Source organism: Genypterus blacodes, unplaced genomic scaffold (assembly GCF_046128005.1).
Source record: "Genypterus blacodes isolate CSIRO-AG114 ecotype Tasmania unplaced genomic scaffold, CSIRO-AGI_Gbla_v1 ptg000111l_1, whole genome shotgun sequence".
NCBI classification, from domain to species: domain Eukaryota; kingdom Metazoa; phylum Chordata; class Actinopteri; order Ophidiiformes; family Ophidiidae; genus Genypterus; species Genypterus blacodes.
This window is the reverse complement of record NW_027466915.1, coordinates 286,406-309,211: the sequence shown is the minus strand read 5'-3', so window position 1 is coordinate 309,211 and position 22,806 is coordinate 286,406. Positions and strand designations below refer to the sequence as shown.

General features: G+C 38.7%; 1 protein-coding gene across 1 annotated transcript; it reads left to right on the top strand.

Annotated features, from left to right (window-relative positions):
* The first annotated feature begins 1,743 nt into the window (after positions 1–1,743).
* tmc3 (transmembrane channel like 3) lies at positions 1,744–21,365 on the top strand. Its single transcript, XM_076161357.1, has 22 exons — positions 1,744–1,865; positions 3,098–3,244; positions 5,697–5,772; positions 7,246–7,327; positions 7,892–7,998; positions 8,692–8,790; positions 9,139–9,281; positions 11,881–12,028; positions 12,750–12,793; positions 13,466–13,613; positions 14,029–14,138; positions 14,313–14,391; positions 14,854–15,108; positions 15,400–15,528; positions 15,645–15,712; positions 16,216–16,344; positions 17,019–17,129; positions 17,951–18,076; positions 18,461–18,539; positions 18,987–19,029; positions 19,495–19,762; positions 20,274–21,365. Exons 1-22 carry the CDS (start codon positions 1,744–1,746, stop codon positions 21,262–21,264), a joined length of 3,504 nt encoding a protein of 1,167 aa, XP_076017472.1. The 3' UTR covers positions 21,265–21,365.
* Positions 21,366–22,806: the final 1,441 nt, after the last annotated feature.

The window sequence follows — 22,806 nt, the reverse complement described above, 5'->3', positions numbered from 1 at the left end:
CTAATAGCCTTTATGGCTGTGAGCAAGGCTCTCGTGATATCATATTCACAAGGGAAATTGATTTTGAAATAGATTGCTCTCCTTTCAGGGGTAATAGCCTTGTGTTGCACAAACTGTACGATTTATGGCAGAGGTGACAGCAAATTGCACAAATGGTTTGCAAAACAAACCTCTGATAAAAGTATCACAAGTCAAAGCAAACTAATCTAACCCTTGTCTTGAATGTGACATAAATCAAAGAAGCACAAAATGAAACCAGAGAAGTGCCACATAATTTATGGCTGACAGGACTCATAGTTGTGATTGGGTGGATGATCTCATTCCCTGCAAGGTTAGATCTGTGCACAGGCTATAACTTTTGAGACACAGGAAAAATGTAATCATGAAGAGGTGATAAATGTTAAATTCAACATAGTTTATCTAATGTTCAGTAGATTGGGGTCAAAGGGACATTACATAAGAAAAAGAGCTACCAAACAGACTGGCTGGAAGACTTCATGCAATGCTGTACCACAGTGTGTTGGTTTGTGTGTGTGCATTTGTGCATGCATGAGTGAATGAGTGAATGAGATTTACAGTATCAAGGAAGTTCCTTAATTTTGAGAAATTACTCAGATAGTTGACTTTCACCATTAAAACACTACTACTACTACTAACCTACTTTAACACCACCCGATGACCTCTTTCACTGCTGGATGATGTTGCGTTGCCACTGTAAAGGGACCCAAGCTCAGTTGTAGCCTCTACAACAATGGAGGCTTTGAACATGGACCACACTAATTACATGTCCCCAGTCTCTCCCACGACGCAGAACTAATTCATCCAGTGGTGTGAGTTAAAGATCTCATGGACAGGGACCTCTGCCAGACATTTACCAGTACATTCTAAGTGTTTCATCAATGGGGCTCATCATGCCCCGCTGATTCTTCCTCTCCATTATTATCCACAGCCAGTTAGATGGTTGTACTTGTTTTCCCCAAATTGCCCAAATGGCTATCATGATGTGGGGTGCTACCAACCTATGAAGTCAGGATATTGACCAGCAATTAGTTTGATGTTTATGCTGCTGACATTTACAGGGCGTCACCATCATTATATTTGTGAACAATATTAAAGTCAAAAGACTACTATCATCGCACTATCATCGCACTTACGATTTCTTGTTACCTGAAGTTCTTTTGCCTACCTATGTTGAACGCACTTATTGAAAGTCGCTTTGGATAAAAGCATCTGCTACATGACCGTAATGTAATGTAATGTATAACATGATATAACACGATAACAGTAACACTTTTCAGCAAAATGTTACGGATGATGGTGTGATCTATTGCTACTTCCGACTAATGTAAGTTTCACTGTCAGTCTGAAACCTTCCAACATCCAATGCATAGGTTTATGTATAGTGTTTATCTTTATCTTTATCTTTAGTACAATATAACCCTCATGTGCATTCAATGGAAATTGTTTGATGTATTTGGTGCTTGCCCTTTAAGTATCCACTGTGGTTGTGATTGGATTGATGAAGGAGTATGTGTCAGCCTGTCTTTTGCAATGCTCCAGTGGTTGTCCAGCGTAGCAGATAGCCCCACCTACAGAACAATGAGACACACTGGAGCATCGCTCTAGTTTTGCCAGGCTGACCAACAGGCTGCAGGGAGTGAATGCACATATGCAGACTTACTCATGCTGTGTATGCTTTGATTTGATGACCACATTCATACACCTGCCCTTAGGAGAGCCAATATGAGTACTGTGTCTGAGGCTGTAGTTTCCAGCAGCAGGTCCCAGACTGCAGCCAAAAGACATAAGAGTATCAGAAAGAATTCCAGGAAGATTTATTCAGCCTACCAGGACCACCAACAGGGGTGAGTAGATTATTCCAAGATATTATGCACGCTGGATGTTATAAAATCATCATGTTTTATTATCCAAATGTGAAGTGAAGCTCAGAATTGATCTTTTGCTTTGCTCTCTTTGTCGCCCCCTGCTACATTGCCTATTATAAAATGACTTGAGACAATTAATGTTATACAAGTATGCATTTTCTAAATCTAAACATTTGTGAAAATATAGCAAGAAATAGCTCTTAAGTCAACTATTTATTTAGTATATTTTGTCATTTAATTTTGTTGTTGTTCATGTTGTAATTTGCATGTGAATTCATGATAGACAATAAGATATATTTAGATTTAATTAGTAATGTGTCCATTTAGTTGGCTGTATTCCATTTCATTCGTTAGATTAGAAACACATTTATGAGTCCCACTTGGGGAAATTGTTAAATTGGTTAATTTGATAGGAACATTGGGCCATATGTCATGAAAGATACCATTAGATTTAATGTCATGCTGAGGATGAATACGGTCACCCTAATACAAGGTTTGCTTAAAAACGATCTACCACACCTTTCCAAACACATTTGCATGTCCCATGACTAATTCATAAAAGCGCCGCTGTTACAAATGTTACAAATAATATCTGCTTTAGACTACCTGCAAATATTCAGATGGATCTTTTCTAGAGCCATTGCCAGTGCAATGGAACTCCCAGTAGTGTCTCCAAGCTTTTTTTATTTTACCGTTCATGTCTCGTCTTGCCACTGGTTTTGGCTGCAAAGAGCTGTTCCTATTTTACGCATGTGACCACATTGACAGTTCTGCAGTTGCTTCCGAAATCATTTTCACATCACATTTTCCATGACAATGTTACAGTAAAACTGTGATGCTCATAATGTATATTATACAATATTGTTCCAGAAAATATTGTGTTTAAACATTGCATAATTTCCCTATCCTTCCCATACCAAGCGCACCCCTTGATTCTTTAGGAGTTAATGACATAGACCTCTACCATGAACAAAATTGAGCATGGATGAAAAAACTGAATCATGCTGAAAAAAACCGTTGTAGTTTAATTTGTATATATAATAGTATATGTACAAATAGCCCTTTTTATTGCAGTTGTACACAGTGGTGAATGCATGTGTACTATATCTCATTGCATATTTTTTGGTTAGAAGTGCAGTAATACTGACAAAGTCTGTAGTTTTACTCATCTCCATGACAAATGTTAACTGTGTCTGTGTCTTGGTCTGCAGCTCATCTGATGACGAGGATAAAGATGATGAGCGGGTGGATAGCAATGACCCAGAAGAGATGTTTCAGAATATTCAGTACCAGAAAGAGATCATTGCCAACATCCGAACCAGACCCTGGCCCATGAGACGCAAGCTCAAAGTCTTAAAGTAAATCTCAATTTTATTGGTCCCTTTGTATGTGTGTGGTATTTTAGTTTCCGGTCATTCCCTCCAGGTTTATACTTGCAAATAACGTCATTTGTGTGGAGCAGATATTGTGTTGTTTGTAATCATCTGACAAGGATCACTTCAGAATACAGATATCAACAGGATATCTAAATAATACAGGGTAGGGTATTTGTCTCCATATGTATTCCACAGAAAAAGAGCGCAGTATGATCTATATCAAAGTCTTTTTCTTGACCTATGGGATAACAAGCAAGCCTGCCTTCTAAGATCGTAAGGTTTGCTCAGGAAAGTAAGTGGCAATAAGGTCAGAAAGATATACTGGAACCAGGCAATGTAGTGTTTTATAGATTAGAAGTAAGACCTTAAAATCAGCCCTGGCACTGACAGGAAGCCAGTGTAGAGACCCTAAAACGGGCGTGATTTGCTCAAATGTATGTGTTTTAGTCAGGGGTCTTGCTGCAGTGTTTTGAACAAGCTGCAGTTTAAGGGGAGTTTAAGTTTTAGGAGATGACAGAGGAGAGGACATTACAGTAATCCAGTCTGGAAGTGAAAAAACGCATGAATTAGGGTTCCAGCATCTGTCTTGCTAAGTTTATGTTTCTGGCAATATTTCGGCTATGGAAATATGCAACCTTTGCAATATTGTTGATATTGCTGCTGAAGGTTTGGTCTTTGTCAAGTGCTTTTCTGTAGCTGAAGAGATCATGCTAAGGTCAAGTTGGTACTGTTGATATTGTGGCCATTGGTGTCTCCATACTGACTGCATGACACACACACTGACTGAAATAACACACACTGACACACAACAGGCCTAGTGTTAAAAATGCTCAGACTGTTGAATTTGATAAGCTCTGACAAGCTCGGGCATTCAAAAAGTTCCCAGATGATGTAGGCAGACAGCTTTAACTGTTCTTTTTCCTGAACTGCAAATGCAAACATTGACTTGAGGATAGTATACATAGATGAGGAGGTATTTCACATCTTGAGCAAAAGAGAGCTAGATAGAGGGGCTCTAAGATGTGCTGAGTCTGCTCCATGGATAACAGGTTTTATATGGGCAGTTTGTTATTCCCACAGCAGTTTTATTACCATCATCAGGGATGGGAAGCGAGACTGTGTTTTTATAACCTCTTTAATGTCAGCCATGAATGGCTGTGATTACTCTTGCGGCAATAAGAGCTGAGGTTTCACATCACTGTTTTTACCCTCGATTTTGATCACATTTTTTTTTTACCACACTGTTTTTGACTCATCCCGATCTTCTAATGTAAGTAAGACTAACTACCAACCAAACACATATCACATATGATTTATGGGACAGGTGAAACTTGCCTTTCCATGTGTGGGGTCTAAAATACATATCGGACCATATTCAGAGTTGAGATATACACGCTAAAGCGGGATTTAACAATATTGCATTCTTCCATATCAGACTATACTGTAGGCCTACCTCAGGACCTAAGCAACTCTCCTGTGAGCCCCCACAAACTAGCTAGCTAGCTATCCATGATTTAGATTTTTAAATGTACATATCAACAAATGTATGTGGACAAGCAATAAACACAGCAATATATACATTTAACATACATAAATGTATGTATTGCTCTGGTATTTAATTACTCTGTGTTCTTTATATCATATTTATAAAAGAAAATCACACCATGGTATTTGGTATTTTACTGTTTATCTCATTGTTTGGAATCCATCACTGTAAATAACACAGGCAACATATTGCACATTAAACATTGCTTACTGACCTTGGAGGTCAACTCTCTCTTGGTGAAGACCCTATTAAGTTTTAGGCCTTGTTCCGGATATCTAATTTCTCAGTCCGTCCTTTTTTTCCATCTCGGACAGACAACATCATCCGTCTACCATATTACAACTGGTACTCCATCCAACATCAAGACCAGAAGGGTCACATTTTGATATGTTTGAAGTGCACTCGATAATCCTAAATGAACTTCTCTGAAAAGATAGCAGTCTGTTAGGCTTCATGACAATGTTCATCAGTATAGATTTTCAACATTAATAATTTATTCATTAAGATCCGATGTGTGATTTAAGTGTGCCCTTCATTTTTTGGAGCAGTGTTTGTAAAATATTACTCTGCATTTTTAGGCAATCCACACCTCTCTGCTCTTTCCTAGGACTTTCTGCTACATGTTGACATGATTGCATCACATAATAACGGCTGATCTCCTTAAGGAAACTCATCTAAAAGTGTCACTGCTACAGGGCAGAATAGATACTTTACGCTGCAATACTGTTGAAACTCCACACAATATAATTGTTTTGGGAGAAGAAGCACCTGTCCCGTGCTTAGGGTAAACCCAATGCAACTTGTGGTATTAATTTCTGTGTTTTAAAACAAGGATGATACAGGTTTTATGTATGGTCAATCAAATCTTGTGGTGTTTCTGTTTTCCAGACAGGCCCGAGAGATTGTTTTGAAATATGAGGGCCGGCTGACCAGAACCAGAGGTTACCAAACTGCAGGAGCAGATGTACGTACCCTTCAATAATGTACTGTAATGCATGACCAACACCAGACTTACAATTATGTTATTATATTCATTATTCGTTATTATATTCAATTAATATTTTTTTAATTAAAATTAAATTAAATTAAATTAAAATTAATTAAATTATATTCATATAGCATTGAAGCAAAAACTTTCCCTTTTTTTTAGCTTATTAATGTGGTGTAATCTTTAAAAGAGACAACAGCTGTCGTACATGGTGTGACAGCTGCTATGGATAAAAACAAATCAAACTTTTATTCCGATGCAGTGTATCTGTAATTTTCCTTACTTGTTAGAATCACAGCTGTCAGACACAATATGCTCTTGTCCTCTATTTTCTTAAATGATCTGCTCTTTATTGCCACACATCTATTCTATTCTATAGCAGTCTATATGATGAGCATGAGTGTAACGAGTGTGCTTTCTTCTACTGCAATGCAGCAAAAGCTACATAGAGCCCAAAATTTGAACCATGATTTAACTTATTCCTGTGTTGATAAAAGTCAGATAGCTTCCCTTTTTATTGCATTTTTTCCTCTCTGTCTTTATCACCCATTTGCACACAGAGACAAGAACAGCCCTTTGCAGCAGCAGTGCAGCACTGATACTGAATTTATTGCTGGTTGTTAAAGCTCGGTTTAATTAAAATGATCAAAGACACTGGGCAAGGCTGCTCAAGAGCTATAAAAAAAAATAATTGACTTATAGCAAACGCACAGATGATGAATTGATTTTTCAGATTTACCTCTAGTTGATTAAAATTAGAAATCATTGGTCAAGCTGAAGTTATATTGATTCAAGTCATCATCTACATAATCTCTTTGCGTATCATGCAATCAAGAAATATTGAGAATGAAACCGACACAGAGAAAAGAAGAAACACTAAGACAGAAGGGTCTTCCTGATTCATGTGCATTTCCCTGTATTGCTGGAGCATGGATATACCGTGTGTTTATACAGAGTATTTAGGCCTATTTAGCACACTTTGCCATGTCCACTTCTAGTACTTTTTGTCCATTGTCCAGAGATTACACATTAGCCAGTAAAATGCCTGGTAGTGGCGGGTTGTTGCATCTTGTTCGGGATCTATGCGCCGCCTGGGAAGATGAGCTTGGACTCCAACTCAAGATGGATTGGTTGGAGCAGGTTATACGCATACTACATACTCTTTCATCCTGTGTTCGTCTTGCACTCATCCAGCTTTAAGTTATACAGGTCCACTTCTCCAAATCTGAAATGGTACAGGACAAATGTGATAGATGCTTGAAGCCACACTGCAATCTGAGGCATCTCCAAAATTGTCCATGTTGCTTTCTTCAATAAAAATATTCAGCAAAAAAATCTGTTTATGTCTGTGCTCATTGTGGTTGAACTACAGCAATAAAGAAATAGTTTTGACCCCATGAGTATATTCATCAAGACATTAATCCTTCAATTTTTTGTCTGTTCCTGCAGTTGCTGAAGAAACTATCACGTGTGCTGTACAATATTGTGGTTCTGTTCATTCCCTGGGAAGTGAGGATCAAGAAAATTGAAAGTAAGGCTACACTGTTTTTTACTCTAGAGAAGGGAATTAAAGTGTATGTTGCCTCTATCTAAATGTACTTGCGCTGCCTTATATGGGTAAACCCGCTATGACGCAAAGCGCCAATGAATTCTTCAGTCAGCTTTGTGACACTGAAAATCACACTTGTTCTTCAACAAGAACCTCTCAATCACAATTTGTAGTACAGGCCCTTTGTTAACACTTTAAAAAGAAAAGCTCAGTAGTGTCAGTGTGTACATAGGCCAGGGAGACACCACAGTCACACACACTACATCAACAAACTGTATGAATGCCTGAGCAAAAGATGTTATTTTCATCACTAATGTGAGAATGTGCTCTTTCATTGTAGGGCGGAAAGCCATGAATTAAACTAATATTGAATATGTTGATTGATTGAAAATGCCTGATTGATTGAAATATCAACCAATTATATCAAACAGGCACACGGGAAGGAAAAATGTACCCTACAAAACTACAAAAAATCCTAAGATTGCATGTCGAAGCTAAAATATTTCAATGACACTGAAATGGCTCTGTTCCTTCTGGCTTGTTGAGGTCACTTTGGATCAGGTGTTGCATCCTACTTCATATTCCTTCGCTGGCTGTTTGGAATAAATATTGTCCTCACAATCATGACTGGAGCCTTCATCGTCCTACCAGAGGTCAGTCAATCAGCATAAATGAAAAAAAAGTGTGTATGTGTGAGCTGGGAGAGGTTTAGTGGTTATGGTGTTTGTTAAAACGTACGACTGTGGAGTTTTTAAGTCTATACATTTTTTTGATATTCAATATCATTCTTACCGTATAAAACTTTTACAGCTTTGAGTTAAATGTTCTCAAATCTGCCCACTGCAGCCAGTACAAATCACAATACGCACATGCTCATGGTAGAATGCAAGATTTGAACCATTTGTGTAATTTATCAAAATATTGCTGTAAAGAATCAATAGCAGTCAATGTCTATGAAGGTTCTCAGTCATCCAGGAAAGTTAATCTTAGGCAACGGGACTTGCTAGTGAAAGCTTGATGACGTTTCACCTCTCATCTGAGGTGTCATCAACTATCATTACCATTATTACATTGTATATTTATTTCATCATTTAATGGCATTGGTTTGCATTTGGTAGACAGCATCGTACGGTTTAAAAATGCAGCTTAGTGGACACTCTGCGATCAGTAGGAGAAAAGCTGTAGCCCAACTGAGTTTTAAGGACAATAGAAGAAATGCTACAGTATTTGTGTTTATTACTGACTTTTCTCCCTCTCCCTTTTTTGTTGTGAATAACCTTAATAATGTGTGTTGTTTTGTTTACTAGTTGTATGATATCCATCTATTCTGTATTTGTGTGTACAAGCTGTTAGCTGGAGCGTCATTTGGGACCACGAGGAGTAAAACTATTCCCAAGGAGCATCTGGCATCAGCCCAGGACCTGGACACCATCTGGTCTCTTGGGGCAAGCCTCTCTCTCCCTTTACTCTTCTGTCAATAGCACATTACTCCCTGAAAGATACAATAGACCATTACATTACTGCCCCCTAACCTCTCCTACAAGGCCAATCTCAACCCTAACCCCGTTACCAGACCAAATAACAAGCAATTTATTTGCTGGAACAATGCAGTGCAGCGCATATCTGGCCCTGGTCCTTTTGTTAAATATGAATAATTAATTATTCAACCATAGTGCTAATGATAGAATCATTAGTCATATGGTTTACTTGTCTTGTCAATTTCTGTAAATGTACCTTTTCTCCTTGTTTTTGTGCATGAATCCATGTTTGTGTGTGTGTTTGTCTCTCCACAGGGGTACCTGCAATACTCTGTGTTATTCTATGGTTACTATGGCAGGGTGAGGAAAATTGGAAATGCTGGTTACCGGTTGCCACTTGCTTACTTTCTGGTCGGGATGGCTGTCTTTGCCTACAGTTTCATCATTCTGTTAAGAAAGTAATCATTAGCTATTTTACAATTTATACTGATGTGATTTTTGATACTTTTCTGACGTGATGTGATGCTTTTGTACTGAGGTGGAGGGGCAACCAATTAACACAAAGGATAGGATTGCCAGGCTAGAACAAAAACCCAAAGCTATTTAATAGCAGGTTTGTACATTTAATATAAATGTTAAATATAGTAATAATAGTAATATGTTTTGGGTGTTGTCGATAGCAACGGCTATCATTATCAATTTAAGCAGGTTGTGCTAATATGCATTAAAAGAAAAATGTTGCCACAGTAAAAGTGTTTGGAAATGGCTTAATTAGAATGTACGCCAACCATCACGCTACTCATGCATGCATTTTTACTGTTCATACTGTCACAAGGTGGCTATGTCTACAGACCTCAAATGCAGACTCCTGGCAGTGACACGCACACACAAAAGTTTGGTTTAAAAAAAACAACCCTGGATTAAAAAACAGAGACAGAGAAAACAGGCTGAGACCCCAAACATACTGCGCAAAAACGCAACAATCCACAAGTACAAACCAAAATAACATGTTTTTTTCCCTTGTTATCTTCCTTTAATGAAACCCCTATGATGAAATCATGATGAAAGAAGTGAGCCCATTGCTCATAAATTATGAATATCAACTCGGTAAAGTTATGTCCACCTGATTACTATGTAGTGTAGAAAGATAACAATTTATTATTTAGATTAAATTTACAAATTGTTAATATTACAATAGAATAATAGCCATTGATGTTTTACATAATAACGTAACTTGTTACTGTACATGTGATTAAGCATTTGAAGAGTTGATAAGTGACCACTAATAAACATTAAAGAAGATTTTAAGTTAGGTGTTGCATGGTAATGCATGAACAGTATAGGTGAGCACACACACATGACAACAATGTGACGGTTCAGAGATCATTCTAGAGCTCGCACAGACAAAGGGGTGAATGGAGGCGTGACATACTTTACTGAATGCACTAAACATAATAGGTAAACATTGAAAAGGTGATGTCATGGTGGACAGCATCAAATGCAACATACCTCCGGAGCATTGCCCTGAATTATGGCATACACTTTTTGCAGCATTGCCTAAAGAGAGGATAACCAAATGTATCCTATCCTCCAACTCAAAAGCGTGGGGAAAAGAGAAATGGGGGCAAACTAAACAAAAATACACACATTTCAATAGTTAAAGTCAAGAAATTAAAAATGAACCGTCAGGTAAGGAGATGCTGTTTCCCCACAGACAATCATCTGTCCAACTAAATGTACAGTTTTGCATAAACTATCCATCAATATAGACAAATTATCTCACACATTGACACATGTGCCTCTAAAAAGCCACACACAACACAAAAAAACAGCAATAAGTGCTCAATTTAACAATCAGATTCTGTAACACTGCCAGTAGATGGCACCAAACACATTACATTACTGCATGATATACTTAATATCAGCTACAAGAACTACTTGTTGGAAACACACTTTCACAGAAGTGAGTCAGGGAGGAAATCAGTGCCTTTGGAACCATGTTTCATTTGGTTTGGCAGCCTCTCACACCCAGGCATTTGGAGACTCCCTCAAGCAACGGTTAGACAACACCACCAAGCAAACAGTTTTGTTAGAACTGAGTAGACACCATGGGTGGAGTAGGGCACTTGTGAGGATAGCAGCCAAAGATATGCTGTAGATTCATAAACCCTTTTTGTTTCAAGGTCAAGTTGAATGGGTTTTTTTATTCATGTTTAAAAGCTTTTTGGGAGGTAAATGCTGTCATTCTATTGGACATAGGGGATGAAATTGAATGAAATATTTATAAAACTCGGTGGAAAAGCCATCAGTGCCTTCTTGTTGAGAATGCTGTTGATTGCGGTAAGATATAGGAAAGAGTTTTCAGATGTATTTATTTGTTCACATGACAGCTTAGATATGTTTATATTATCCAGAAAGCTGGATGTCTTCAGATCAGGTTATATAGGCAGTTGTTGTCCATTGAAGTGATTTCCTTTTGGGTCCTTGATGAACGGTCTCCTTTTTTGTTTAAGTAAGTTCGGCATGTATTTACAGTATATGCATTATAGGCATTATTATTTGAATTGTGTGAATTTCTTGAATATTTCTATGAGGAACTGGGTTCTCTTTTTGATTAGCTCAAGTTCTGTTTGTGTTGCCCAAGAATTTTTGACAGCATAGCTACTTTCCACTTCTTTGTGAAGTAGAACAGTGTCCCTGAGATAAGAAAGAATACTGTCCTTCATTTGGGTGAATAAGCTGCCAGGTATTGCTAAAACTATACTTCTTCATGCATTTGTTTTGGTAGTTTCCTGTGTAACTGGATTGATCCATTGATCAATCTTAGACAGTATTACGCTTTATGTTACTTAATCCTTTAACTCTTGCTCGCAAAATGGATTTAGCTGACACCAGAAGCACACAATGGATGTGTTCCAATTAACAAAACAATAGACTCAGGGGAGGAGGCCCTGTCTCATTTCTTATTTTTCAGAAGAAATGTTCATTTATTATTGCTTTCATTTTCTATGGTCATGCAATAATATATTTTTTTCAATTGAATAATGCTTCATGCAGAATGGCAAAGAACTCCCGTCTGAGCCTGGCCAGCACCTCTGATGAGAACTTCACATTCTGCTGGAGGGTTTTCTGTGCCTGGGATTATCTGATAGGCAACCCTGAAGCAGCAGAGAGCAAAGGAGCAGCCATTGTCAACAATATCCGGGTCAGAGACACAAACACATGGACACACACATTGCAAACACTACTCAAGTACAATTTTGCAGTACTACTCAGTGGTGCTTCACGGGACAATTAATTAATCTCTCATTCATAAATGTGTTTGAGTGGGAGTTGTGACTTGCCATGAATGTCGATCTGTTGCTAAGAAGCAGACAGACATTTTACATATTTTTTACGTGGAGGATGATCATCCATGTAAAAAATATCAATTGATATTTGTTTGTGAGCTACCTCTGCTTCCTAGATTGCCTAACATCATTTGGCAGAAATATCAATTGATATATGACTTTGATGTTAGGAAGGATGTGCTTAAATAGCGGAATGGTCCACCTACTGAGATAGGGTCATAGTGCAGACATCCAGATAATGAGGACCCATGGTAATGAAATGTGTAAAAGAAGCCTAAATCTTGTGTTTTTCACTTTAGATAAATAGGTACATAGCTTGTTGAATTTGATAGGTTACGTCATTAATTCTTTAACTCATGACCAAGCATAGACTTCTGGAGATACAGGGATTTCACTGTGGTCTAATCCACTGTCAAATACAATTTAAGTGACTTTATTTTTTACTGTAACTGTATAAATTCGGGGCATAAGGAAATTATAAGAATTATGTTAAGACATGAAACTATCATTCATGTCCAGGCTGTATTTTATTTTTTAACCCTTGATTTACATAACAGAGAATAATTTTATTTACAGGAAGCAATTGTGGAGGAGCAGGAAAAAAAGAAGGATACAAGTCTGTAAGTATCTTTCTTCTTACAGTGTGCAACATGTGGTTACTTTAGAAAGCTTTTGGTATGGCCTTGCAACATCTACTGAAATCCTTATATCCCACTTTTATATGTTAGGCTGAACCTTGAGACATTAAATATTTATTGAAGAAGAAATCCTTTCAATTCCAGCCTCATAGCTCAGATTATGGCTCAATGACAAAAAAAGAAGAATGAAGGAAAAAACAAGCAAGAACTACTACTTTTTCTGCAACACACTATATTCACCACGTTTAAACCTTCACCAATTTGCTGTTTTTATATAAAGAAGAGACACAACACATGAAATTCTCTTTACAACATCATAAACATGCACTAGTTATTCAAGATCTTGCACATTTGTATAGCATTTAACACAAAAAGATACAAAATGCAAAAATACTTCACAGATTGAAGTGTTTTATCACTACTCTCTGTCAATGATTTAATTTAATATGACTTAATATAAATTTGCTGCAAAAGTAGTACAATGATACTATGGTTGTATTATTGATGATCAGTTATTGAACATTTAATTGGTGTTGAATTAATGTGAATGTGAGTATGCTGTTTAATATAATGCATTCAAGGATAGCAATTTAAAGTTCCCATGGTCACTGTTTTACGGATCTCTGTGTAATGTTGTGACGTCTGTCTCTCCAGGGCAGTTTTAATTAGTCTTCGTATCTTAGCCAACATCCTGGTGCTGCTGTCGCTGGCTGGCAGCATCTACATCATTTATTTTGTGGTGGACCGTTCTCAGAAACTGGAGCAGGAGAAGCCGGAGTTGACGCTGTGGGAAAAGAATGAGGTACCTGTGATCGGACATGATCATCATTAGGTTCATTAGATTATTGCCATATAATGCAATAAGAAAGAATCAATGTAACTGGACACCTGAGATTAATCCAGTAGGACTTCTTATTGTCAAATTTAATTTTTTCACCTATTACAGATGAAGGTTCAGATTCTGACTTAGAATCTTAGAAATGATCGTAATGTAATGTAATGACTTGACACTTCAGTTCAGTTCATTTTGAGTAATGTGATAATAATAAGAATAAATGTATCAAGTCTGCTTCACAGACACAATAAAGGTGCAACAGACCAAGAACGAAACCAGTAGAACAATGAGAGAGAAACCAGGGAACCTAAACTAGACGCACAGCAATTATAAAGGGATCCGATCCACAAACCAACTGACCCCGTGTTCTTTTCTACCTCAGGTTAGTGTGGTGGTTTCTCTGATCACAATGATTGCTCCATCTGCCTTTGAGCTGGTGGCTCAGCTTGAGATGTATCACCCACGAACCTCACTCCGATTCCAGCTGGCCAGGTACGGGTTTTGCAATCATTAAGTTGTGGTGGTAATTGGAAAAAATGGTATGGTCAAAGCCGCACTAGGCAAGGTTTTTTAGATTTAAAAAAACAAATACCAACCGCATCATTAATAATATATAGTATTGTACTTCACAGATTGTACTCATTGGCTGTACTTGTTCGTTTACAGGGTGCTTGTTTTATATCTTGGGAATCTCTACAGTCTCATTATTGCCCTCCTTGATAAGGTCAACAGTATGAGCTCTGCTGTGAGTATTGTAGATAAAAGCAAATTCTATTTTTGATTTCTACAGTTATTGAGATCGTACTGTTAAAAACTAGGTAAAATAATACACAAATAGGGGAGAACGTAGTGTTTGTAAATGGGTGTGGCGTATATGGATAGACGTATCTCTGCTCAAGGAATAAAGGGAAAAAGAACAATTGTATTCAAAGAAATGTGGTCTAGAGACGTAATTGTCAGGAAATATCCTGCTCCCATCAGGATGACTCATCAATCATTTTTCTACAGTCATAAGTGCACATGTCCACCAAATTTGGTTACGATACACTAATCAATTCTTGACAGATACTGTATTTGTGGATGCACACCTAAAACCCTGCATTATGTTCAGGTGGTTATTCAGGGAGAGGGCTCTTATACTTAGTTCCTTAAACTCTTATAACAGTGTGGTGATTGCAATAAATGGTGACTGCTACATGTTTTCCAGGTCCAAGTGACTCCAGGTAACTGGTCTGACTCTAGCTCCTTCCTGGCCACCATCTCCCAGCCTGAGGAGGGCAGTCTCTCCACCCTGGTCTTTGAATTCTCAGGGACAGAGCATCACAACAGCACCATTGCCACACTCTTGGACATTAACCACAGCAACAAGAGCAGCACAATGACGATCTCCAACCAGACAGCTCTGTTTGAGAAGAACATTCGCTCCCAGCAGGACCCGTGCTGGGAGACTTATGTTGGACAGGTGCCATTTCATTATTGCAATGTGCTTAGTATATTCATATTCTCCTCTTTTCCAACCACACATTTTAGTTACTAGATGTCAATCCATCTGTCTCCTCTGACTCTGTTGAGCCAGCATCCATGTACTGCATATAGTCAGGAATAGGGAACAGGTTGTCTAATTACCATCTTTGCCAGTTGAATCTCTGCCAACCTCACAACTGCCATTCTGGTGCCTATACATGTAAATTGGATTATAAATGGACTACTTATGAACACAGCTCACCTTAACGTCATTTGGGTGTGTTTGCAGGAGATGCTTAAGCTGTCCATTATTGACATGATCTTCACCGTGGCCAGTATCCTGTTGATTGACTTCATCAGAGGTTTGGTTGTACGATACTTGAGTGACTGCTGCTGCTGGGATCTGGAGAGTAAATTCGTAAGTTACACTTTGTCACTAGTGTGCTGTGTGTATCAAATCAGTTCTATGTCCACCACATTCATCATTGAAGTTGACTCAGACTTACAGAAACGTTTTTTCTGGGGTTTTTTCAGCCTGAATATGGGGAATTCAAAATAGCGGAGAATGTCTTGCACCTAATCTATAACCAAGGAATGATCTGGTAAGTCAGTTCTTCGTTTAATAATTGACCATGAAATGAAATATTCATTCACACTATTCACACATTATCACATCTGACTTGCAATCGGCCGGGTAACAATCAATCAAATTCAGAGATAATAGGCTGAGCAGTCTCCAGGAAACAGGGGCATTGAGGCTGATCTCTTTATGACATCTTTATGGCTGACTGGACTGTATTGCTCATTACAGAGATGTCACTTTCCCACATAGACAATAATTTAGTGAAATCATGTCCTATTGGATGTATTAGGTTTTGTATAGGTTCTGACCAGACCACCTGACCTCTCTCTCTCTCTCTCTGTCTCTCTCCCTCTCTCTCTCTCTCTCTCTCTCTCTCTCTCTCTCTGTGTGTGTGTGTGTGTGTGTGTGTGTGTGTGTGTGTGTGTGTGTGTGTGTGTGTGTGTGTGTGTGTGTGTGTGTGTGTGTGTGTGTGTGTGTGTGTGTGTGTGTGTGTGTGTGTGTGTGTGTGTGTGTGTCCTCTAGGATGGGAGCATTTTTCTCACCCTGTCTCCCTGCCTTCAATGTAATGAAGCTGATTGGTCTGATGTATTTGAGGAGCTGGGCAGTTCTCACCTGTAATGTTCCCCATCAACAAGTGTTTAGAGCCTCCAGGTTCACACACAAACAACCACACGAACACACACACTTTCTCACACATGCATACATATAAATGTTTATTTTTAATTTTTTTGTTGAATATTTCTATCGAAGAAGGCATTTGACACGAGCATGCAGTTATGAGACATTTTGGAGATTGTTTTGGTACACAGCGAGGGAGAGAAAAGAAAAGGAAGGATGGAAAGGAATATTGATGAGATGAGAAAATGTGATACACATGTGGACAAGATGCTTAGGGAGACGAAGAAACAGTGACTTGAGCTTTTTGGTGAAGTGTTCTGTAGAGTGATAATGAAGCCAGATTGTCCCGGTTCTGTAAGATGGGTACATGCCATATGCGCATTATTCTTTGACAGAACAAAAGAGGAGAACTAAAACCACAAAGAGAGCCAGGCTGTGTAATGTTCATGTTAATTATGACAATGGGATGACAAACAGGGTGCAAAGCAAAGGTTATGTTAAAGTGAAATAATGATGTAACGGTAGTTTAGCCGAGTTTTAGATGACATCAATGTTTCAACCTTGAAGAACACTGTGTCAAAGTTTTGTGTCCAGAGAGAAGTCCTTTGTCTGATGCAACACACCAACACTGAACACTACAGAGATGTCACAAACACAATTAAATGTGCGCTCAATATTATACAGTACATGTGTTTGTTTGTTTGTAGATCAAACAATTTCTACTTGGCTATGCTCCTGTTCATGCTTTTCCTGTGTATGCTGCCCACAATCTTTGCCATAGTGAGATACAGACCATCACAGCACTGTGGACCATTCAGGTAACAGTTTACATTTATTTAGTTAGCTGCAAAAGTGATTCCTGTTTAAAGAAATGCCTAAACCATATAGATAGGTCTGGGATTTGTCTAGTGTAGCTAATGAGCTCCTTCTTAGTATAGTGCACAATATCTCTGCTTGTCATGCAGAAGACTGGGGTTCAAGTCCCTGACGGGGAGACTGAAACTATTGTTTCCCCGTTGTGGGATTTTATTGTTCAATTTCGACGGACATGATTCTATTCTATTCTATAAGTGTCCCATTTGTAGTTACGCCGTGACAGGTGTTTGAGATTGTTCATACTTTCATACCCATTGTTCAAAATGCCAATTGCTCCCTAAAAAAAGGGCTTTAAGGGTTACAGGGGCAAAACACTATCTACGTAACCTTTGGCTTTTTCTGACTTTTACACTAATTACCTGACAAATGTTGACCTTCATTTTTCATTTCAGTCAAAAATGCCTAAAGCAATAATATACTTAATCAATAATATTTACTTTTCATGTCTTCATTATATATTTTCCTCAAAAGGCCAGACTTTAAAAGTATGTCAACATGTAATATACCAATCGGTAGAACCTCCTTTAGCAAATATAACTTTCTGCTGATCAAAGGTGGAGGAACATTTCACACCATTCTTTTGTATTGAACCGCTTCAGTTGATTAAAGGAGGATTGCCCCAACTTTACAATTTATTATCCTGCGGAAGCCATGTGAACACAACAAAATGGGTGTCAGTCTGGAAGAATTACCTTCATTACAGTCAGGCAACATTATTATCCTTATATGTTATACTCTCTTTCTGTATTTGTGTGTGTTGCAGCGGTCAAGAGAAGATTTATGACATTATCTCTGAGACAGTTGCCAGTGACTTCCCTCTGTGGTTCAGCAAAGTGATGGGTTATGTCACCAGCCCTGTCGTAGTACTGCCAGCATTGCTGCTGTTGTTGTAAGGCAACACACACTCTACATCAGGGGTGGGGGCCATTGTGATGTTACCAGCAGCCCTCAGGGGCCATACCAAATTATCAGACCAAACCTTTGTTGGAGCGATCTGCCGGTGGCGGACACCTTTGTTGAGGGGGGGGTGGGGGGGATTCTATTCATTCAGGAATAATAGAATAGAATAAAACTGATCATGTAGAATGAAACAGTGATATACTTGGAAAGAAACTCAGAATTTATTGAATGAGCCAGTGATCTCTTTATTTTATAATTATTTTACTTTATTTTATTTTACTTTATCTGTTTATTTCCTGAACGGCATGCCATAATAAAAGTATACCTATTTTTATATACATACATGAATCAACAAAGCAAATTCTTGTTTCAGCATGCTGATATACTATCTCCAGGCCATTGCACGATCACTCAAATTCACCAACAACCTGCTGAGGATGCAACTCCAGACTGTAAGTGTCTGATTAATGATTGAGTATTTTGTCTATGCAGTTTTGTTAACATTACATTACAGTCAATTAGCAGACGCTTTATCCAAAGCGACTTCCAATTATTGCAGGGCAGCCATTATTCGGCGCCCTGGAGCAGTTGAGGGTTCGGTGCCTCTGGTCACTGCAGTGACCAGAGATCACTGATCAATGCGATCACTGATCTCTGTGTCTGATCACTTTCAGACACAGATCTGTGTGATGTTGATGCCTGAATCTGATCCAGTCTGATATTTATTTGATCAATTTAGACACAAAAAAGATCTATTCATGATTTTCATAACACAGAAATTGTTGTTAAAGAACATTTTCTATCTCATTTCATACAGCTAGGCCTTAAAGAACAATAATTAATTGGCGTATTTTAATTTGACAATGTCTGATGCTGGTATTTTCCTTAAATCCCTTCAGGAGCGAACTGACGATAAGAAGAAAGGCTTCCAGTTGGCTGCAGGTATATGGCTCTCAGTTGTGACACTGTGGTTAACGATCCTGTCACAGTCTCTGTCTAATTTGGAAATAATTTCAGAGATACAGTTTGGGCTTTGTCAGGATACGACAGCACAGCAGCCCACACATTGCACAAGCAATAAATTGGAAGCAATTGATTGGATTAAATGATTTAACTCAGGATTTGAGGGTTTTTACCGAAGTATGACTAAACAGTGTTGTAAGAAAGTTGAGTTCTCTGCAGTTGCCTATAGGTTTGGGAAAATGGATATGGTGGGCTACAGTTGTGTTTAGATTTTGAGAGGACAGGTCTGGTTCAGATTAAAAACATGGTCTCTCAAGCACTCTTGATTTACAGTGTCAGGTCAGTTGCAATCTGATTTAAACTGAAGCTCTGATAATCAAGCCCTCTGAATGCTTTGTAGTTTCCTGTAATGTTTGGCCTATGTGACCTTCAACCCCCTCTCAGCGAAGCTACAGGCTCCTGAGGCAGCAGCAGACAATAAGCCAGACAATCAACAGGAAAGTGACATCACCAGCTGTGAGGCCTCCATCCACACTCCATCGCCACAACACAAGGGCAAGTTTCAGTCTTCTGTTCTTCGTGGCAACAGCATCCACACCATCACCCAATCAGCATCCAGGGCAGAGCTGAGTAGAGGAAGTGTTGCTGGTCCCTCCAGAAGTCCAACGGCATCAATACCACCCAAACACAGGCTGGAGCATACTCCAAACAGGTCTCAATATCTTCCAATTCTTTAATTAGGGAAAAACACTTCTGCCATGATCGACACAATAGTTATAGTATAGTCTGATATGCTGTTGTTGTTGAAATTAATATGTTTTAGCACAGAATGTTGGTAGGATGTAGGGACAGGTTTGGCTTGTAAAAGCTAAAACCTACATGATATCTGAATTAAATGACCACACAGTATAGTTTTTTGAAACATAGTCAGGATGCGAAGAAGTGCATAACAAGTCCAATGTTAAAAATAATTAACTAGGTTAATTAGGTGAAGTACATTGAAGTGTGCAATTGTCTTATTTATGTTGAATCTAAGGACTGATTCTTTTTGCTTTTGTTGTCTTTGTAACGGGAAAAATTATCAGGAACTGCCAAACTGCAGTTAAAACAAACTGATATGAATATTACCATTTGCAGTGACATTTACTTTGTGTAAGTCCTGCTTTCACACCAGCAATGATTAAAGAGACATTTTTCTGTTGTGTTTTTCTTTCTCATAACAGGCTCCCACAGTTTTTTGGCTGCCCTAGCAGTACCCGCAGGTCCAAGTCCTATACGTCCCATATGGCATACAATCCCCCAAGTCGTCCAGACAATGTCCACTCCGACCCCCTGTACAGGAAGACAATACGTGCTATACATCCCCTTGAAGCTGCTGGAATAATCAGTGCACAGAGTTACACAGGACGACGTGCTCTCACCACCCGCTATGTTATCGTCAATGAGCATGAGGCCAGGAAGAAGTTGCTACGTTCAGCAACTAGGATCCCACGCCATTTCCTCATGGAGGAACCTGCAGAGATACTGGAGTTGTACCCACGCAACATGAAACGCTTCCCAACACGAACTCCTTACCACCAACCACATCCTCACAGGTCCTACCCTTTGCAGCCAAATCTGAGCGAAGAGGAAGAGGATGAAGAGAGACAGGACAGAAGAAGGGGACAGGCTCACCGGCCACACTCTCTCTCTGACCTGCACCAGCCACTGCACTTCTACATTGGGGACCACAGGGATAGCCATGTTTCTCAGGCTAAAGAAAACCATGCATCATGGGGAGAAAATAGAGCTGGAAAAGAAAATGAAAAAGAAGATGCTAGAGGAGAAATGGACTGGGAAGATTTAGAAGCACACTCCAAGACTCAGGCCCATGTAAAAGTGGCAGACCCTCTTCTGGTGCGACCCAGGCGTCATATCCCTTCCTCAGGAAGATATAGTCAGTCACCGGGCAGGACCAGACACATGGAAATCCATGTGAAGCCCAAGACAAGACCAAAGTTGGAGCCCGCTGTGACAGAGTCAGACTCAGCCTCCTTGGCATCAAGTAGTGACCAGCAAAATAGCAGCACTGACCAGTATATTCAGGTCATCCACAACAAGGAGCGTTATCTCAAGGCTGAAGCCAAGCAAGGAAAGCAGACCAAGAAGAAGACCAAAACCACCTTTGACCTAAATGTCTCAGAGTCAAATGATTTAATGTGTTCCAGTGTATGACATTGTGTATAATTCATTGTCCTCCGCATTGTGGCTATTATTGTTGCAACTTTCCCCTGCAGTAGAAACTCTACAAGAGCCTCCAATGCTATACATGCTTACTGTAGGTCATTTTCTTAGTGTAATTAATAGCCAGTATTAATCAATAGACTGTAATAAGTGGAAGGTAATTGAAAATGTATTGTAAACATAATAGAATAAAACAATCTGACATTTTCTTTTCAGCTAATTTTACTAAATAGCTCAATTGTACTGAATTTATCATTACACATGGCTGTATGTGCAACACAATGTAAGTAACATGAACAGTTCAGTGGGCCATTTATATGACTATGGTTTGTAACATTTGAAACAACAACCACATAGAATTGTCTAATGTAACTACTGCAATAGATAAACCACTAAGCTATGTAAGATATTAATACTTGTTCCACTTGAAACCACAATAAAGTATTATTTCACATCACTATCAAATTATATTTTTTTGGCATTGTTCCTATAGATCAGTGGTTCTCAAAGTGGGGGGCGCGACCCCTGGGGGGCGCAGAGCTACTCCAGCGGGGGGCGCGGGACCGGAAAAAAAGCGATATGAATAAGTACCGTTCCAGGAAAATGAATGAGGCGATACGTCTCTGCGGCTGCAGGAGAATGAGCGTCTAGAGCGCCCCCCGTCAGACCGATCAGCAGTCCTGTATTGTTTTAACAACCTTTGTATCCCTGCCCATGAATGTTATATATTAGGATTATCAACACATGGAACGTGTTTCTGTTTGTAGGCACTTGAATTTTATTTTGTAACTATGCATGTTTAAAGTAATTTCTGTACCGCTGCTAACGTAACGTTACATCTTGCGTTATTATTCATGCATTTTATATTTTCTGTTGACTTTAACAGCCATGCATGAGTGAGCTGAATGCCGATCTATGTTCTTACTCAGGACACACAGAGACCTGTGGCATAAAAGAGAGAGAAGGGGAGAAAGGAAGAGGGAGGGGGAGAGAGAGTGTGGCTATGTGCTTGGGGTGTTGTAATGGAGATATCACTCAGATTGCAAGTTTCAGTTATTCTTGTGTTACTCAAATTGCAGAAAATGTACTGTAAGATGATTTTATGGTGGGCTGCTAAACTTGAGGTTGCACAATTATTCCTTATGAAAAGGATTTGAATATTACATTGTCCCATTTATTTTTGTTGTTGGATTGCTAATTGCAGAATGCACTCCATCACTTTTACTTGAATTGAAAAAGCAATATGTTGGATTTGGAGATTATCAGTGTAGGTAATATCACTTTTATCCAATATTGCTATAAAAAATGCAAAAATAATAATAATAATAATAATAACTTTAACAATATTAAAGTTCTTGGGGAACCACTCTTCGTTAAAAGGAGAAAAGATAGTGGATAATTGATCTAAGCCTCAAGGATTCACCATAAATTTTGACTATCTAAATTTTCAATTAAAATCATCAAATTAATTTATTAATTAATTAAATGGGAAGAACTAAGTTTTCATGATTTCTATTGTGTCTTGTTGGCATT

Excerpts from the sequence above, each read along its gene's own strand:
- tmc3 (XM_076161357.1), top strand. The coding sequence starts at position 1,744 with ATGAGTACTGTGTCTGAGGCTGTAGTTTCCAGCAGCAGGTCCCAGACT. Across the intron at positions 15,109-15,399 it reads GGGAGACTTATGTTGGACAG|GAGATGCTTAAGCTGTCCAT; the intron begins GTGCCATTTCAT and ends GTGTGTTTGCAG. Across the intron at positions 19,763-20,273 it reads CTGGAGCATACTCCAAACAG|GCTCCCACAGTTTTTTGGCT; the intron begins GTCTCAATATCT and ends TTCTCATAACAG.